Source organism: Oncorhynchus keta, chromosome 32 (genome assembly GCF_023373465.1).
Source record: "Oncorhynchus keta strain PuntledgeMale-10-30-2019 chromosome 32, Oket_V2, whole genome shotgun sequence".
Taxonomy (NCBI): Eukaryota; Metazoa; Chordata; class Actinopteri; order Salmoniformes; family Salmonidae; genus Oncorhynchus; species Oncorhynchus keta.
In genome coordinates this window covers 29,553,506-29,572,697 of record NC_068452.1, presented here as the reverse complement: position 1 = coordinate 29,572,697, position 19,192 = coordinate 29,553,506, and the positions used below count along the sequence as shown (strand labels likewise).

The following is a 19,192-nucleotide window of genomic DNA, read 5'->3' as shown; positions in this document are numbered from 1 at the left end:
GATTCTGAGCCTCTTTGAGGGGTATAGCAAAGCCCTTCACATGTACTTCACTCCCTGATCCTAGGTCAGTTAACTGTGGCTGGTCACTTGCAGCTAAGCTCATTTGAAATCCAAACAGTATCTCCTCCCTGCTGGGCTTGACTGTTGACTGCTAGACCAGCTCTCTTCCTGTGTGGTGAGGAGGAGTCGGTGGGGGAGTACTCACCTGACATACTCCTTCTTGGTGTCCTGGGTGACCTGGATGATTTTGCCGTTGGGTTTGAGTTCGTGCTGGATGATCTCCCCGTAGGCATTGTGCTCCACACAGAAGGTGTGGTCCAACACGCCTGTGATGTCATTGTCCCTGAGAAGTGAGAGAGACAGACAGGGGAGTTAGAGAGAGATGGTGCTGGGGGAGGGGGACGCCAGGACAGCGGAGTCAATCACCACCTCCCGGAGACACCTGAAACCCCACCTCTTTAAGGAATACCTAGGATAGGATAAAGTAATCCTTCTCACCCCCCCCCCCCTTAAAAGATTTAGATGCACTATTGTAAAGTGGCTGTTCCACTGGATGTCATAAGGTGAATGCACCAATTTGTAAGTCGCTCTGGATAAGAGCGTCTGCTAAATGACTTAAATGTAATGTAAATGTTAATGTATGTATGGATCAAAGTTCAGTTGACGAGCTCTCATGTGTAGCTACATGATCATGAGTGGTTATTTTAGGGACTTTAAAAGTACACCAGTCAATGTTATAGTTCACATACACCAAATTAGTACCCGATTAATTAAAATGAGCCATTACAAACTATTGTCATTAAAAACCACATTAATCTCTGTGTGCGCATCTTGGTCTGTGTGAGGATGTTGTTCCCATTTCCTTCCTACTCACAGGATCCAGACCAGGCTGTTGTGGAGGTCCGGGTCCACTGACTCCATGTCGTCCAGGGTGATGGGTTTCCCCAGCAGCTGTTTGTAGAAGGGCAGGGTGAAGCCCCCGTCTATGTAGTGGCCGTGGAACACCGCCATGCCCATAATACGACCCACAAAGTGGAAGTAGGACAGGTGCTCCTGGGGAGGGGGACAGAAACACCTTTAGTCCTCTTAAACACTTCATAGTACATCCATTTAGCATGGCATTTCCCAGTCTAAGGAGAATTACCAAGATTGAGCAACTCAAGGCAGAATCCTAACTTAACGTTTCCTTAAGTCATGCATTGATGTCGATGAGAGATTTGCGCTATAGCTCAGATTTCCTCACGCATGTCTTAAGTTAGGATTGGGCCCTTGGTAAATAATAAATACCTGCTATTCTTACAGCTGGGAATTTATTGCAGTGCATAATCCAAAGGTTAGGACTCAAAAGGTGAGCAGCAGCATCCAAACTATTTGCAGTTGTAAACTATTTCCCTTATGATGGATTTAATAACCAAATGCTATAGAGGCAGTAAAGATTCTCAAATGCTATAGAGGCAGTAAAGATTCTCAACACAGCAATTAAATAGTTGCCGAATTCATCACCAGTCTCCAGGAGATCTAGCATCTAGCATGAGAACAGCTGATAGGGAAATGGAAGGCCAAACAAATAAACAGGCAGAGGAGAGACAAGAGGCAGAAATATTGTGCAAGACTAGAGCAGATGAGTGGTCCGTGTGACCTGGTCTTTCACATCACAGTGGGGCGGGCTGGTGGCGGCGTCTGGGCCTCTGACTCACCGGGTTGACGGCTGAGTCGGGGTTAATCTGCAGGGTGTAGATGTCATCGCGGGAGTACTGGAACAGGCCGTAGTACGGATTCAGCATCTCATGGGACAGCAGATACAGCCACTCCCTGCACACACAGGAGACACAGAGAGGGACAGATAAAGAGAGACAGACGATGAGAACATCCATTGTTAAATCTCTTGATCCATTAAATATTTTTTCAAGGCAGGGAACATCAATTTCAGAAAGTGAATACTCCATGGCAATTTAAAAAGCAGAAGTATAATTCTCAGATTAGGTGCTTTAAATCCATATTACCCCTTGGGGGCCAACCATGTTTCAGCAGATGGTGGCATTCAAATCAAAATCAAATCAAGTGTTATTTGTCACATACGTCCTAAACAACAGGTGTAGACTAACAGTGAAATGCTTACTGATGGGCCCTTCCCAACAACAGGTGTAGACTAACAGTGAAATGCTTACTGATGGGCCCTTCCCAACAACAGGTGTAGACTAACAGTGAAATGTTTACTTACGGGCCCTTCCCAACAACAGGTGTAGACTAACAGTGAAATGCTTACTGATGGACCCTTCCCAACAACAGGTGTAGACTAACAGTGAAATGCTTACTGATGGGCCCTTCCCAACAACAGGTGTAGACTAACAGTGAAATGCTTACTGATGGGCCCTTCCCAACAACAGGTGTAGACTAACAGTGAAATGCTTACTGATGGGCCCTTCCCAACAACAGGTGTAGCCTGACAGTGAAATGCTTACTGATGGACCCTTCCCAACAACAGGTGTAGACTAACAGTGAAATGCTTACTGATGGGCCCTTCCCAACAACAGGTGTAGACTAACAGTGAAATGCTTACTGATGGACCCTTCCCAACAACAGGTGTAGACTAACAGTGAAATGCTTACTGATGGACCCTTCCCAACAACAGGTGTAGACTAACAGTGAAATGCTTACTGATGGGCCCTTCCCAACAACAGGTGTAGACTAACAGTGAAATGCTTACTGATGGACCCTTCCCAACAACAGGTGTAGACTAACAGTGAAATGCTTACTGATGGGCCCTTCCCAACAACAGGTGTAGACTAACAGTGAAATGCTTACTGATGGGCCCTTCCCAACAACAGGTGTAGCCTGACAGTGAAATGCTTACTGATGGACCCTTCCCAACAACAGGTGTAGACTAACAGTGAAATGCTTACTTATGGGCCCTTCCCAACAACAGGTGTAGACTAACAGTGAAATGCTTACTGATGGGCCCTTCCCAACAACAGGTGTAGACTAACAGTGAAATGCTTACTGATGGGCCCTTCCCAACAACGGAGAGAGAAGAATATAGAACAAATAATAACACGAGGAATAAATACACAATGAGATAACTTGGCTATATGCTTGAGTCAAAAGAATTGGTGCAAAGAGGGTCAATGCAGATAGTCCGGGCAGCTATTTGGTTAACTAGTTAGTAGTCTAATGTCTTGGGGTAGAAGCTGTTCAAGTCCTGTTGGTTCCACACCTGGCATTTACTTCTCTAACACACAATAGAAATCTTCTTTGTTCCAAGATGATGCATATTGAGCATAACTTAGTTTTCCCCTCATGCTTTGCTGTGGATTCCTACCTGGCCACTCCTCCGTAGTCCAGCCCCTCCTCCCCTTTAAACTTCACCATCAGTCTCTTCCACAGGTCCTTCGGCCTCATCTTCATCACCTGGCGGTAAGACTCCTGTAACACATACAGAGATACACCATTGTAACGAACGGGACTGGGATGGAGGACTTTACCCCCAAACCTACTGAGTACTTCCATCAGAGACCATCTGTGGCCAGGGGGATGCATCTATCTGCACTGTAATGTCTGTGTGTGAGTGATGCTGGCTCTGGGGACTGAGCCAAAGAATAAACATTCCTGCGCTCTGTCATTTAGGACCAGCTTGGCTGGCCCCTGCCTGCCTAGCAATGATGTACGCCCTCTCCTCCCCTGCGAAAGTAACCTGAGTGTCCATTCCCCCCTTAATCAAAGCGCATTATCAGGAGGTGGGGGTGATAAGAGGACATTCCCCAACGTGACACATTCCACCAAGCTATCCCGTGAGTCTCACCCCCCCCCCCCACCACTGTCCCAGTCTCAGTGGCTCATGGGAAATGGGGTAGGAATGCAGAGCATGAGTCTGGCCAAGCCTGGCCTGTCTGCCTGTCTTAAACATGCAAACCAATGACCAAAGACCTGTGCAATTCCAAATTGCTTCAAGCTGAAGACAAAAAAAAATGAAGAAAAGAAGGAACTGTCCAGAAACAATGATGAGAAACACCCCATGTTCCTCGCCAGAGGGGGCTTCTGTAGAACATTAGACAGCAGTGTTTTAGTAACAAACTTTCCCCCTGGTACTCAGAGACTGGGATCATTACACCCCACTCTGGGTTGGTGCGTTCACCCCACATGCCGAGAGCTGCAGACACAGGCCCACAATGTCCAGCACATTCCAAGTGTCGGGGACAGTCTCATTAAAAGTGGATTGGGAGAATAACAGTAAACAGACACAACAGAAGAGTGAAACAATAACACCGCTTTCCCCCCAGAGCTGGTCCACCGTGCCCTCCAGTTACACTGAGGATGTGTCAGCGGTGACACCAGAGAAATAAGGCCTCTTATCGTCAATAGAATGTACACACTGAGACAGCTTGACAGTCCACCAGCTGACACTTGCCCACACAGTCGTATTTCTAACAGCTCGGCGTGTCCAGAAAAGCAATGAAGTTATGTCTAGCCTTAAAATCCACCCCCATCTCCCTTTCGTGTTGAGATCAGCCAACAAAAACGTCTTCCTTCAGATTAACAGACAAAGCTGTTCCAGCACATTCCATCACATATTTTACGAGGGTCATGTAGTCTGTTGCAGGTGTTGTTGCTCTGATGAGGCTCCACACCTCCCAAACTAGAAAACCTCCCCCACTGAGGAGTGCACTTCACAAAAGCCTCTCATTTCAAATACGAGGTTTGCTTTGGATATGAACATACTCTCTTCACACATCATAGATAATAGCATGGTGGATAACGCCGTGGCAGAAACATGACGAGCAACGACCTTGAGAGGGGAGGGAGGTAGAGGATGGGAAAACCATTGCCTGAGGTTTGAAAGTGAGGTAAAATATCTGGTCTAATAAACTTTTACAAGTGTAAATAAGAGTGAGGAAAATGTCCGGAGTTGATGCTTTCCTTCAGGATCGGGATAGTCAACCTCTTCAGTAATACTAATTAAAGACTCAATAATGCTGGTTGTGTTCAAGAACTGAGGGAATAACACTAATTTGACAGGCTCACCTCAAAGATCTCCTCGCGGGACACCTCTATGCGACAGTGGCCTGCCTGGGGCTGCTGCTGGGACAGCTCCTGGCGGAGGATCTTCAGCTTCTGCACCAGGTCCCTCTTGTACTTGGGCACCGTGAGGCACTCGGCCTCCTCTGGCAGATTACCTGGAGACACTAGTACCTGCTGGGCCTGCTCCTTCAGCTGGATCTGACGGCTGGGGATGGAGAAAAAGTGAAAGAGAAGAGTTGGAGAGGGAAAGATCATTGTTGAGACTTGGGGTCGTAACAACACATACAGGTACACAAAAATAAAACACCACAAAAAAAATATATAACTAGAAACCCTAAAAACTCCAAATAAAGCCAGGCAGGAATTCTGCCTCCCTCCTTTTGCTGACTGGAGAACGAGAGGTAAACACACTGAGGTCATCTGGGAAGCACATCAAGTTAAACAAGCTGCCATGTGCCCACAGACATAGGTGGAGGTGGTATTTCTGAACAAGCACACATGAGGGGGCAGAGCCAGAGGGTGGTGTGATGTGTCCGTAGGTGCCACATTGTCTGTCTGTTTACAGGACGGAGGTGAGGTGCAGCCACCTTTCCTCCACATCCCGCCATGCTCTTCATTCAAACGGCTCTGTCATAGGCTCCTCGTGGGCAACTCCATGGGCCCCTGCCGTGCTGGGTCCTGCCAGCTCACAGGTGTGTGCCATGCCACCTCCACTTCCCACCTGGCGCTGGACCCACGGTGGTCTCACAGACAGCACAGCACAGACAGAGAGAAAATAGACAGTTCTACAGGGGGGGAAAGCAAAATGGCCCTGGCCATAGAGAGATTTTTATTCTCTATTTTGGTTAGGGTGGGCATTCTAGTTTCTTTATTTCTATGTTTCCTATTTCTTTGTGTTTGGCCGGGTGTGGTCCTCAATCAGAGGCAGCTGTCTATCGTTGTCTCTGATTGAGAATCATATGTAGGCAGCTTTTTCCCCACCTGTGTTTTGTGGGTAGTTGTTTACTGTTTTGTGTCTGTACCAGACAGAACTGTTTTGTGTCTGTACCAGACAGAACTGTTTTGTGTCTGTACCAGACAGAACTGTTTTGTGTCTGTACCAGACAGAACTGTTTTGTGTCTGTACCAGACAGAACTGTTTTGTTTTGTTCCACTTTGTTATTTTGTGTCAGTGTTCAGTTTGAATAAATGATCATGAACACGTACCACGCTGCGCTTTGGTCCTCTTCTTCAGACGAGCGTTACAGCAAGAGACATCTGCAAATAGATTGAGTGTCGGTCTCATTCTGCACTGAGCAATGAGGGTGTCCATAGACCTCATGTCTTCAGCTTAAATTGTTCAGGAAGGTTCTTTATTTGTTTATTAACAGGAGTGACATTTCAATGCAAGTTCCTTCATAAGAGGATACGTGTTGCTGACTATAGGAAACCAATAAATGAACAACCAAGTTGTGTAGGGTCCCTAACAGCTAAGATGACCACCTCAGTGGGTGGCTGTAACTGTGATAACACATCAGTGTAGAGCAGTTAACCTCCAAATCAAAAGCTATGAGTATGATCTGTGGTGGTAGTGAACGAGGTTCTTCACTTCTGCCCAAATCTCTGGCATGAGAGTGAACTTCTGAACCACGGCAGTGGTGGTGGAAGGCTCTTCTGCTCAGAAACAGAAACACGCACAGACACATAGAAAGAGAGAATCAAAAGGCCCTTTATGGAGCCAGCAATGGAGGATTATTTGCATGCTGGCCTTTTGCACTTTAGTGGGGCATAGTGGGCACACTCACCCCCTGAGCAGGGTCATAAACACCAGGCTGTACAGCCAGCAACAAAGGGTTGTGTGTGTGTGTGAGTGAGAGAGAGGGGTAGAGTGTGTAAAGACATCCGCATGCTTCCCAGAAGGAAAAGTTCAGAAGATCGTATGCATATTATATGACAGCATTTTGTGACGTTTTGGACTTCGGTTAGTTTTCTTCTTCTCTTGTTCGGGCACACAACACTTTTTCTTGCTGAAGTCTACACCCCTTTGGCTGTGATTGGTAAAAACAGCTAAATGAATGACAGATTTCTTGAGTTATCTTAGATTAATTCAAACTATTTTGAGGAAGTGGATACTGGCTACGGCGTCTCAAAACTGCTTTCAAGCGAAGGTCTTTCTATTAAAGGAGTACGCCAACACACTCGTTCGGCTCGCCTAGCCGACGACGGCTAGCCGCCAGGCCGAACTGAAGCATGCTGACGCCTTATGTGTGTGAGAGAGGAGAGTAAGTGTGAGAGAGGGTAAGCAGAGAGTCTGTGACAGGAGAATCATGGAGCAACAACCCATCCTGGCTAAATGGATTTACCTAGCCCCAAAAAGTACAGGATCATATAATATTGGATAGGCCAAAACCACTGAAATCCAGTCATTTCTAACAACTCAGCAAACCTATTTCTGCCTGGGACACCTACCAAACACCTGTCATTCACTGTACTATACAAAACCAAACAACCTTTTATTAGGTATAATGTCATAAAATATGGCAAATACATAATCCTAGCTCTCAAAAAGATTTGTTTGGAGGGTCATACACTGAGCAGGAGTAATTGACAGTCATGTAGCAGCCATCCTGATCTTTATATCCACACACCATAATACACAGTGACAGCTTATTCTAAGGACTGACTGCTCTAGACTCCCACTGTCTTTGGCCTCGTCTAGCTGAGCTGAGCTGGCCACTTCCTGCGATCCCAGAGAGCAGCAGGACCCCATAGGGCACTCCAGTCCTCCTCCTCAATCTCTTTATTTCCTGCAGACTAGACTCAGAGGGAGGGAGGGAAAGGGTGGAGGTAGGAAGGGTTGCCTCCGGACAGCACCCAAACAGAGAGGAAGACTCAGACAGGGAGAGGAGAGGTACCGAGCAACAGAGCAGCACTCCCTCCAGTTTCACTCATAAATCAAACATTCCTGCCCGTCTCTCTCTCACACACACACACACACACACACACACACACACACACACACACACACACACACACACACACACACACACACACACACACACACACACACACACACACACACACACACACACACACACACACACACACACACACACACACACACACAGCCTAGTGCGCATTCTCTCTTTTTCTAACTTGTTTTAAGAGAGTAAGATGGCGTGGTGTGTTATCTGCTGAAGCTCAGACAGTAATACAGTGAACTCAGTGTAAAGCTAGAGAACACTAGACCCCTGGGAACTGATCCTCTGAGTGTTCATGCCAGAGTTCAGAGGGCAGATCTGAGGCCCAACAAGGATTTTGTTACCTATTGTCTAGTGACCAGGCTTAGAGTCAGGAGACTGCAACATCACAGGGTGAGTCTAACCAAAAACGTATTGTGGCCCGCTGAGGCAATGTCTTTAGCAAATAAAAGGGGTAATAAACTATAACCTTGAAGGACACGTATATATCAAACATTTTTGTGGGATGACAGCATGAGGGGTGAGAATTTCTGAAATCGTTTTCCTTGATAAAAGGCAGATGTCTTGATGGAAAACCACGCCGGCCTTCTGATATCTTTTCCAGAGTATTGTCGCTGGTTGGAATGTCACTCCCACCCCTCGTCTCAGCCAGAGTCCAACTTCTCTGCTCCACAGCGGTCCGTGAGGGGACAAAATCAGAGAAGGTATTCTCAGATAGGATGATCCAGTCAGACTGGGTCAGGCCCATGAGCCCTCTGCTAACCAGCAGACTGCACACTCCAAACCTCTGAGCCACCATCCAATGTGTGTTACATTAGTGCACACCTAGAGATCCTGTCGGCTGCGTTACCACAGGAAAGCCTAATTCTGATATTTTTTTAATTCATTGATCTTTTGACCAATCAGATCAGCTCTGAAAAAGCTCTGATGTCAAATATCTGATTTGATTTTTCAAACTACCAACTAGTGGGAAAAAAATCTGAATTGGGCTGCACGTGTAAATGCAGCCTTAGGTTCTCCAAGACAAAGCCAAGGGTTTCTCCCTTAAAAGCAGATCCCAGGGAAGGTATTCTGGACCCAGGGCCCATCGTACATCATTCTAATGGCCACAAACCCGCTCTTGGCTCAGCTTAAACACCTTCCATTTCAATACAATTATTCCTCTTAAACAAAGACATCAATAACCTAGAAAACTCAAATTCCCAACTTTAAAGTGAAATAATAATCGGACCAGTGCTTTTTAAAGAGAAGAAACACTGTGCACTGCTTTTCACACATCTGGACATTATTGTGCTTAAGACAAGATTCCTGCATTACAAACATACATGGCGTGCCAGCCTGGGATTTTATATGACTTTCAGAGGACCGCAGAAAAAGAAAAAGCACCAAAGTCCCAAACAAGTTCTTTGATCTGTCAGAACAGGGGAAAATAACAGCAGATCTTTTCATCGGTGCATTCCGCCTCTCCTGGCACGGAGCAGGAATGAGGTCAGACGGAGGAGGCCCACCGAAGCCGCCCATACTCTGCTCCACCTTTACACTGCACTGTGGGTAATGCTGCAGCTATCGTTACATGGGCCGTGTTTGAACAGCTGCGAGGAAAAGTTTTGAAGCGCATGTACTGACGAACACGGCACACACACACATGCACTGACGAACACTGCACACACAGGCACGCACCAACACACACACACACCAAAACACACTATCACGCACACACACAATTCATTCATTGACTCGGGCATCAAATTCATGCTCCGTTTCCTGGACGTAAGACGCTCCTCAGCCACAGACACATCAGTCTTGGTTTCCACATTGTTATCTGATGTCGAGCCAAAACAAGCTTTGTGACGGATTGTGTGCTGGATGGGTGAGGTTGTGTGTGGGAGTGTGTGAGGGAGAGTGTGTGCACAGGAGAAAGGCTGCTCTGATAGCTGAACCCCAACAGGTGTTTAACACACCTTGGCACTGGACTCCCCTGTAAAACATCCTGTGTGGGGGAGTCAATATGTCTGTGTGTGTATCTGTGTGTGTCTGTCTGTGTGCAGTCTGTTCTGCCTCTCCAGAACCAAGTGTTAGAGAAATAGAGGTCGGCCACAGAATAGAGGGCCTCACCTGATCGGACTGTTCTGAATTTCGATGCCGCTGCGGGAACCATTGGGGCTTGGGCTGCAGAACACAAAACACCACAGTTACACAGCCACACTGCCAGCCAGTCATACAGTACAGTTCTTGCTCAACTACTTCTCATTTAATCTGGACTGTTATGAGGCTCTGGACCATGTTTAATTTGTGGCGCTGGTATAACGCGATACTCACTTAAGGACTAGATGCAGGTTGGCGGAGAGGCGCGGGTCTGTGAACTGCGTGGTGCGGTTGTTGTGGTCCACAAAGTAGACCCGGCCGGTGGCTGTGTTCCTGATCTCCCAGCCAGGGGGCAGTGGGCCCAGCTCCTCACAGTTTACATTACTCAGGTCTCTGGGAAGCACAAATCCCCAACACAGTCAGAGGTGAAGGGCAGAAAATAGAAAGAATCAAAGAAAGAATGAGACGTAAGACCAATCAAAGTCAGGGAATGAAGCAGACCTCAAGGCTGACGGTAACTGGGAAACAAAGAGGCACGAGAAAAGATTCCTAAACGACATCACTTTTATTCCATTCTTCTTCTTCCCGTCTAAATTACTTATTGCTGCCATGCAATCCTTTCAGCTGGACTCCTTTAGCTGTCTGTGGAGAGCAACTAAGAAATGACAGCAGCCCCACTTCAGCGGTAGTGAGTTATCGGACTGAGGCCCAGCCAAATGACCAAGCCTCTCAGCACTGGGAGCTTGGCAGCCCAGCATCTGCTGCACACACAACCAGGGTGTGGCGTGACCAAGAGGATAGCATCAAGTGCAAGAAAAACGGCATCTATCACACGGATTTCCACAGGGGCAAGAGAACGGCATCTATCACAAGTATTTCCACGGGGACAAGAGAACGGCATCTATCACACGTATTTCCACAGGGGCAAGAGAACGGCATCTATCACACGTATTTCCACGGGGGCAAGAGAACGGCATCTATCACACGTATTTCCACGGGGGCAAGAGAACGGCATCTATCACACGTATTTCCACGGGGGCAAGAGAACGGCATCTATCACACGTATTTCCACGGGGGCAAGAGAACGGCATCTATCACACGTATTTCCACAGGGGCAAGAAAACGGCATCTATCACACATATTTCCACGGGGGCAAGAGAACGGCATCTATCACACGTATTTCCACGGGGGCAAGAGAACGGCATCTATCACACGTATTTCCACGGGGGCAAGAGAACGGCATCTATCACACGTATTTCCACGGGGGCAAGAGAACGGCATCTATCACACGTATTTCCACGGGGGCAAGAGAACGGCATCTATCACACGTATTTCCACGGGGGCAAGAGAACGGCATCTATCACACGTATTTCCACGGGGGCAAGAGAACGGCATCTATCACACGTATTTCCACAGGGGCAAGAGAACGGCATCTATCACACGTATTTCCACAGGGGCAAGAGAACGGCATCTATCACACGTATTTCCACGGGGGCAAGAGAACGGCATCTATCACACGTATTTCCACGGGGGCAAGAGAACGGCATCTATCACACGTATTTCCACGGGGGCAAGAGAACGGCATCTATCACAAGTATTTCCACGGGGCAAGAGAACGGCATCTATCACACGTATTTCCACGGGGGCAAGAGAACGGCATCTATCACACGTATTTCCACGGGGCAAGAAAACGGCATCTATCACACGTATTTCCACGGGGGCAAGAGAACGGCATCTATCACACGTATTTCCACGGGGGCAAGAGAACGGCATCTATCACACGTATTTCCACAGGGGCAAGAGAACGGCATATATCACACGTATTTCCACGGGGCAAGAGAACGGTATCTATCACACGTATTTCCACAGGGGCAAGAGAACGGCATCTATCACACGTATTTCCACAGGAGCAAGAGAACGGCATCTATCACACGTATTTCCACAGGGGCAAGAGAACGGCATATATCACACATATTTCCACGGGGGCAAGAGAACAGCATCTATCACACGTATTTCCACGGGGGCAAGAGAACAGTATCTATCACACGTATTTCCACAGGGGCAAGAGAACGGCATCTATCACACGTATTTCCACAGGGGCAAGAGAACGGCATCTATCACACGTATTTCCACAGGGGCAAGAGAACGGCATCTATCACACGTATTTCCACAGGGGCAAGAGAACGGCATCTATCACACGTATTTCCACAGGGGCAAGAGAACGGCATCTATCACACGTATTTCCACGGGGGCAAGAGAACAGCATCTATCACACGTATTTCCACAGGGGCAAGAGAACGGCATCTATCACACGTATTTCCACAGGAGCAAGAGAACGGCATCTATCACACGTATTTCCACAGGGGCAAGAGAACGGCATCTATCACACGTATTTCCACAGGGGCAAGAGAACGGCATCTATCACACGTATTTCCACGGGGGCAAGAGAACGTCATCTATCACACGTATTTCCACGGGGGCAAGAGAACGGCATCTATCACACGTATTTCCACGGGGGCAAGAGAACGGCATCTATCACACGTATTTCCACGGGGGCAAGAGAACGGCATCTATCACACGTATTTCCACAGGGGCAAGAGAACGGCATCTATCACACGTATTTCCACGGGGGCAAGAGAACGGTATCTATCACACGTATTTCCACAGGGGCAAGAGAACGGCATCTATCACACGTATTTCCACAGGAGCAAGAGAACGGCATCTATCACACGTATTTCCACAGGGGCAAGAGAACGGCATCTATCACACGTATTTCCACGGGGCAAGAGAACGGCATCTATCACACGTATTTCCACGGGGGCAAGAGAACGGCATCTATCACATGTATTTCCACGGGGGCAAGAGAACGGCATCTATCACACGTATTTCCACGGGGGCAAGAGAACGGCATCTATCACACGTATTTCCACGGGGGCAAGAGAACGGCATCTATCACACGTATTTCCACGGGGGCAAGAGAACGGCATCTATCACACGTATTTCAAGGGGCAAGAGAACGGCATCTATCACACGTATTTCCACAGGGGCAAGAGAACGGCATATATCACACGTATTTCCACGGGGGCAAGAGAACGGTATCTATCACACGTATTTCCACAGGGGCAAGAGAACGGCATCTATCACACGTATTTCCACAGGGGCAAGAGAACGGCATCTATCACACGTATTTCCACAGGGGCAAGAGAACGGCATCTATCACACGTATTTCCACAGGGGCAAGAGAACGGCATCTATCACACGTATTTCCACGGGGGCAAGAGAACGGCATCTATCACACGTATTTCCACAGGGGCAAGAGAACGGCATCTATCACACGTATTTCCACAGGGGCAAGAGAACGGCATCTATCACACGTATTTCCACAGGGGCAAGAGAACGGCATCTATCACACGTATTTCCACAGGGGCAAGAGAACGGCATCTATCACACGTATTTCCACGGGGGCAAGAGAACGGCATCTATCACATGTATTTCCACGGGGGCAAGAGAACGGCATCTATCACACGTATTTCCACGGGGGCAAGAGAACGGCATCTATCACACGTATTTCCACGGGGGCAAGAGAACGGCATCTATCACACGTATTTCCACGGGGGCAAGAGAACGGCATCTATCACACGTATTTCCACGGGGGCAAGAGAACGGCATCTATCACACGTATTTCCACGGGGGCAAGAGAACGGCATCTATCACACGTATTTCCACAGGGGCAAGAGAACGGCATCTATCACACGTATTTCCACGGGGGCAAGAGAACGGCATCTATCACACGTATTTCCACAGGGGCAAGAGAACGGCATCTATCACACGCATTTCCACAGGGCCAAGAGAACGGCATATATCACACGTATTTCCACGGGGCAAGAGAACAGCATCTATCACACGTATTTCCACAGGGGCAAGAGAACGGTATCTATCACACGTATTTCCACAGGGGCAAGAGAACGACATCTATCACACGTATTTCCACAGGAGCAAGAGAACGGCATCTATCACACGTATTTCCACGGGGGCAAGAGAACGGCATCTATCACACGTATTTCCACAGGGGCAAGAGAACGGCATCTATCACACGTATTTCCACGGGGGCAAGAGAACGGCATCTATCACACGTATTTCCACGGGGGCAAGAGAACGGCATCTATCACACGTATTTCCACAGGGGCAAGAAAACGGCATCTATCACACCTATTTCCACGGGGGCAAGAGAACGTCATCTATCACACCTATTTCCACGGGGGCAAGAGAACGGCATCTATCACACGTATTTCCACGGGGGCAAGAGAACGGCATCTATCACACGTATTTCCACGGGGGCAAGAGAACGGCAACGTCTAGGTATTTTTCAATCACTGACTTTCTTTCTATTGACTCTATTCCCAGTAGACTGACGTGTTGATGTGTGTTCTCCTCTGGGCCTGAGGTAATCCATGAAACACACATGCCTGAGTGAGTGGCGTCTCTGAGCCACATGTACAGTAGGGCTGAAGGCTGTGTGCTGAGGGTATGGAGGCAGAGGGCATGCCAGAGGTGTCTGCTGTGAATCCTCTCAGATCCCTGTGGTTTACATTTACATGCCATTTAGTGGACTCTTTTATCCAAAGCGGCTTAAAGTCATGAGTGTATACATTTTACATACGGGTGGTCCTGGGAATCGAACCCACTATCCTGCCATTGCAAGCACCATGCTCTATCAACTGACCTACAAAGGACTGTGACACCAGCCCTCTCTCATAGCCCAAAGAGAGCTAGCCACTGATTGTGGTGGGTATACCTGGGCACTGTGTGTTCAGACAGTGGTGCTGGGTATACCTGGGCACTGTGTGTTCAGACAGTGGTGCTGGGTATACCTGGGCACTGTGTGTTCAGACAGTGGTGCTGGGTATACCTGGGCACTGTGTGTTCAGACAGTGGTGCTGGGTATACCTGGGCACTGTGTGTTCAGACAGTGGTGGTGGGTATACCTGGGCACTGTGTGTTCAGACAGTGGTGGTGGGTATACCTGGGCACTGTGTGTTCAGACAGTGGTGGTGGGTATACCTGGGCACTGTGTGTTCAGACCGTGGTGGTGGGTATACCTGGGCACTCGAGGGTCGTGCCATGTGCTGACTCCTGTCTGGGTGTGGAGGAAGTAGACCTGGCCCTGCTGCGTGGTCCTCTGCTCTGTAAGGGGGGAACAATAGCATGGCTACTCATACAGGTATAAGAGGTACAGAGCAATGGTTACAGACAAGTACACACATGTGAGAGATGAGTGAGAGAGTGGGATGAGCGAGAGATGAGTGAGAGTGAGATGAGTAAGAAAGTGAGAGGTGAGTGAGAGAGATGAGTGAGATGAGTGAGAGATGAGTGTGAGAGAGTGAGAGATGAGTGAGAGATGAGTGAGAGATGTGAGTGGATGATAAGGAAAATAAAGCTGTTAGTTATACATTTGTTCCACTGTGAGGATTGTTATTGGTGCGTCAATGTGCGTATCTTGATCCGAGTGTGTGTGGAAGAGTAACAGAGATCAGACAGAAGGAGATAAAAGCAGGGATTGAGTCAGTTTGGATCCCAGTTGCGGGGCTGACAGGGGGAGAAGATGGTTGTCTGTGTGTTGGTGAGCTCATTCATCACAGATTGACAGAGATATTTCCATGAGCTTGGAAGCTCTTCTCTGGCATTCCTTAGGACCCACCGCCCTGTCTCTCTAACATGCGTGTACATAACTTCCACCCCCCCCTCCCTCTCCCCGCTGAGCACCAATGCGCCCAACGCATTCGCCAGCCACTGGGGCTGCTGACAGCGGTTCAGAGGAGCTGGACCAAAAAGAGACAGCACCCTCCTAATCTTGTAGAGCTGGGCTGGGCTACTGTGATTTACTTCTCTGGCCAGCACTCCTGAATCCTCAGCAAGACTACACAGTGTCTGAATATCAAGCAGCCGCCTATGGGCTGCATGTGAGGAAGGAGAGAGGAGGGGGAGGAGTGAACGGCTGCCGCCAGACTTTAACTGCTAGATCGATTCAATTAGTTCTTTAAAATGGGGCCTGTCAGGCTGCTTATGCTGCGCTGCAGAGTCATGGTGGCTGTGCTGTTGGGACTGAATAGGGACACAGATTAGCAGGATGATTCAGCTGAGCGTTGGGCTGAAGAGAGGAGGAGGGAGGCAGTTAACACTGAGGCATTGCAATGACGACACCGGTCTTAAAACAGAAGGAGACACGTCTCTCATACAGGATGTTCATAATACAGTCTAGTCTGGCTGTGGGAACCGAAGTGGTCGTCCTATAGTGTGATTGTGCGTATGTTGGTGTATGTCCGGTGTGTCCATATTGTGTGTTAGAATCCTCTTTCCACTAACCGTATCCCTCGGGCAGGTCTGGGGGTGTGTGGAGGTGTGTCCTGCTCATGTAGTTCCTGTGTCTCTGGGAGCGGACGCGTCTCTCCTGGGCCCGCTGGTCGCTGGACGGGACACACGGAATGGTGGGCGTGGCCCCGTTGGTGCTCAGGATGGGCGTGTTCTCATCCACGATGCAGCTGAGAGGCCGGCCCGGGCTGGAGTACTCCGACGCAGGCCTAGGAGAGACAGGGAACAGGAGGAGATCACAGTCAGACAGGGGGTTATAATATATCCTTCATGGTAGGTTTGTTCAAATCAGGCCCGTGTCTATTCATATTTCATATCTAGCTGTGCTTGTAATACGCTTAGATGCTAGGGCTAGACATTGGCTTGCTCCTGCTTTCTTAAGCATCATGAGGTCAGTGAGGCAGAGACATAGACAACAGGCACACACACACACAGAGCAGTATTGAGTGAGGGGCCTGAGGCCAGTCGAGAGCAGAGCAGAGTAACAGGAAGGGAGCTGATAAGAGCAAAGAGACAGAGACTGTGGAGCAACAATACCGTCTGGAACATAAGAGTCTTAGGGCCCCGTTCAATAGTCTGCAGTGTTTCCTAATACAAATTCAATGCTGTCTAGGTCTTGGGGACTCATGCCTCATGCCATGGGTTTGAGGCTGGGTAGTGGGTAAGACTGTGTACTCACTCAACCTGGACTCAGGGACAGACATAACATAGTAAATGTAAACTGGTCTCCCTCCATTTAGTATATGTTACGAATTACAATTCGTATGATATGTTACAAATTGCAATTTGTACAATATGTTAAGAGTTTTCAATACGTATGATATGTTAGGAATTCCACTTTGTTGTGGCTAACATTAAGCTAGGCGGCTAATGTTAGCTTGGCTGGAGTTAAGAATTAAGGTTAGGATGAACTAATATGCTAAGTAGTTACTAATTAGCAAAAATGCTAAAGATCGGGTTGCTAGACATTCGCTATATACGCCCACCACCCATCCTACCCGACCAACCTCCCTCCTTCAGTGTTTTGGCTTCAGTAACCTTATGTCATCATACCAAACATATCATACTAATTTGAGTGTCACAGATTTACATTTACTAAGTTACATCAAGACTTTGAGGCCAGGCTGACTCACCTGGTAGGCCTCTCCCACTGTGTGGTGCGTGTGATGTGGTTCAAGTACTGGATTCGGCCAGACGCAGTCCTCCGCTCCTCCCAGCTGGATGCAGTAGATACAAACACGCACACGTACAAAGCAGTGAGTGGACATTGAGGGCAACCAAGTTCAGGTAGTACCTCCTGTTTCACTCTGTTTCAAAACATTTCCCCCCTACTAAACATGACCTAGATATTCCCTACAGAGCTTCTTGCTAGCTAATAGGACACAGTCTCCCATCTGCTCACCCAATTCCTCTGGCGCACACCAACCCCAGACTAAACTCCCTAACCCCAGCCAACATCATTGGCTCAGTGCTGAGGTCAGTCGTGCTAAGCTGGTGAAGTGTCTGAACAGCAGAGCCTCTGGCTACTTAGATTGGAGTCTGGAACACCACACCACATGCTGTCTGGAACACTTTTGGTTGTGAGGCAGTGTGGTTATGATAGGCTCAGACTGGCCCTGCTGTGAGGGTATGATGTGGTGATAGTGGGTCCACTGTCCAGTACGGACAAATGTTAAATGGAGTTGTGGTGTGTTGGTGGGTATGGTACTCACCCGTCTGGCAGGTCATTGTCAAACAGACGGCTGCAGTCCACCACTGGGCCTCCTGTGCCTATCCTGTCTCTGGACTGCAGGCTCACTTTGGACACAGAGACACATTCAGATACACATAGTAGAATGACTGGGTGGTAGAATCTCACTTTGTTCATGTCCTCTCATACCAGAGACTAAAGCGGAACTATTTTAAAACTGTGAATTGATGTAATGCAATACTGTAATGATGTTATTTAGGGCTAAATGAGGAATCAATTTTTAAGAGGATCACATGGTCTAATCCTCTTGTGGGTGACAAGATGATCGTGTCTGGAAGTAGAAGTACCAGCCGTCTGCACTCTGACAGTGGCCTGACCAGTCCCGAATCCCAGTTCTGGAAAGGACCCAAGAAGTGAGTGGAGGGCACGTATCAATGCTAGACTTTATGTCTACTGTAGCTAGCTAACCCTGTCCTCTCTGCTACCACCCAGGCTGTTCAGTGCCCATGTTGGTGGGTCAGTGGTGATGTGACTGTCTGTCACCAGGCCCTGTGTTGCAGATGGAAGTGCGGGCCGTCTGAAGTCAGAGTGAGGCGCTCATCAAGCCTGGTGTCAGAGGCACGGCACGCTCAGGGGCAGCGCTCAATGCTTTACACACCAACGAATTACTGGGAAAATAAGTCACCCAGCAGGCTCAGGTTACTGGAGGGAGCCTACATGGTGTTGGGAGGGTTTCTTGTTCTCTTTCCTAGTTCTATTTCTATTCGTGGTGGTATACTGAGGTCTTATCAGCATTATAAAAACAACTGTGGTTAGCCTGAGGTTCTAATAATGGAGTGGTAACACTTCAGGTACATAACAGTGTTACGTGAATGTACATGAGTGTGTGGTCTGTGTGGCCTGCTGGTCACCGCTGTACTTACCCACAATCTGACCCCTCACTGTGTCACTGTCATTGAGGCCCAGCTTGTTCATGTCCAATCTCTGATCTGTGGAGGAGAGGGGAAGGAGGAGAGCGGGGGGAGAGAGGGGAAGGAGGAGAGCGGGGGGAGAGAGGGGAAGGAGGAGAGAG

At 48.3% G+C, this 19,192-nt stretch overlaps 1 protein-coding gene and 1 long non-coding RNA gene across 7 annotated transcripts in view; one reads left to right on the top strand and one right to left on the bottom strand.

The window, feature by feature from the left end:
* LOC118365578 (E3 ubiquitin-protein ligase SMURF2) overlaps positions 1–19,192 on the bottom strand; it is a 56,370-nt gene that overhangs the window by 3,971 nt on the left and 33,207 nt on the right. The window contains exons 5-16 of the mRNA XM_035747905.2: positions 19,044–19,109; positions 18,143–18,227; positions 17,564–17,647; positions 16,425–16,639; positions 15,161–15,245; positions 10,296–10,454; positions 10,092–10,145; positions 5,020–5,221; positions 3,320–3,423; positions 1,698–1,812; positions 875–1,053; positions 206–343 (exon numbers count right to left, since the gene is read on the bottom strand). Of these exons, the coding sequence (XP_035603798.2) occupies positions 206–343; positions 875–1,053; positions 1,698–1,812; positions 3,320–3,423; positions 5,020–5,221; positions 10,092–10,145; positions 10,296–10,454; positions 15,161–15,245; positions 16,425–16,639; positions 17,564–17,647; positions 18,143–18,227; positions 19,044–19,109 (1,486 nt within the window). The remainder of the gene's footprint in view (positions 1–205; positions 344–874; positions 1,054–1,697; positions 1,813–3,319; positions 3,424–5,019; positions 5,222–10,091; positions 10,146–10,295; positions 10,455–15,160; positions 15,246–16,424; positions 16,640–17,563; positions 17,648–18,142; positions 18,228–19,043; positions 19,110–19,192) is intronic.
* On the top strand, positions 1,821–3,296 carry LOC127914513 (uncharacterized). Of its 6 annotated transcripts, none has more exons than XR_008088689.1 (4): positions 1,821–2,191; positions 2,241–2,436; positions 2,486–2,828; positions 2,927–3,296. It is a non-coding gene; the product is annotated as an uncharacterized LOC127914513 (long non-coding RNA). The 6 variants fall into 6 exon arrangements; XR_008088692.1 differs by having other exon boundaries at positions 2,976–3,016; XR_008088688.1 differs by lacking the exon at positions 2,927–3,296 and having other exon boundaries at positions 2,486–2,861.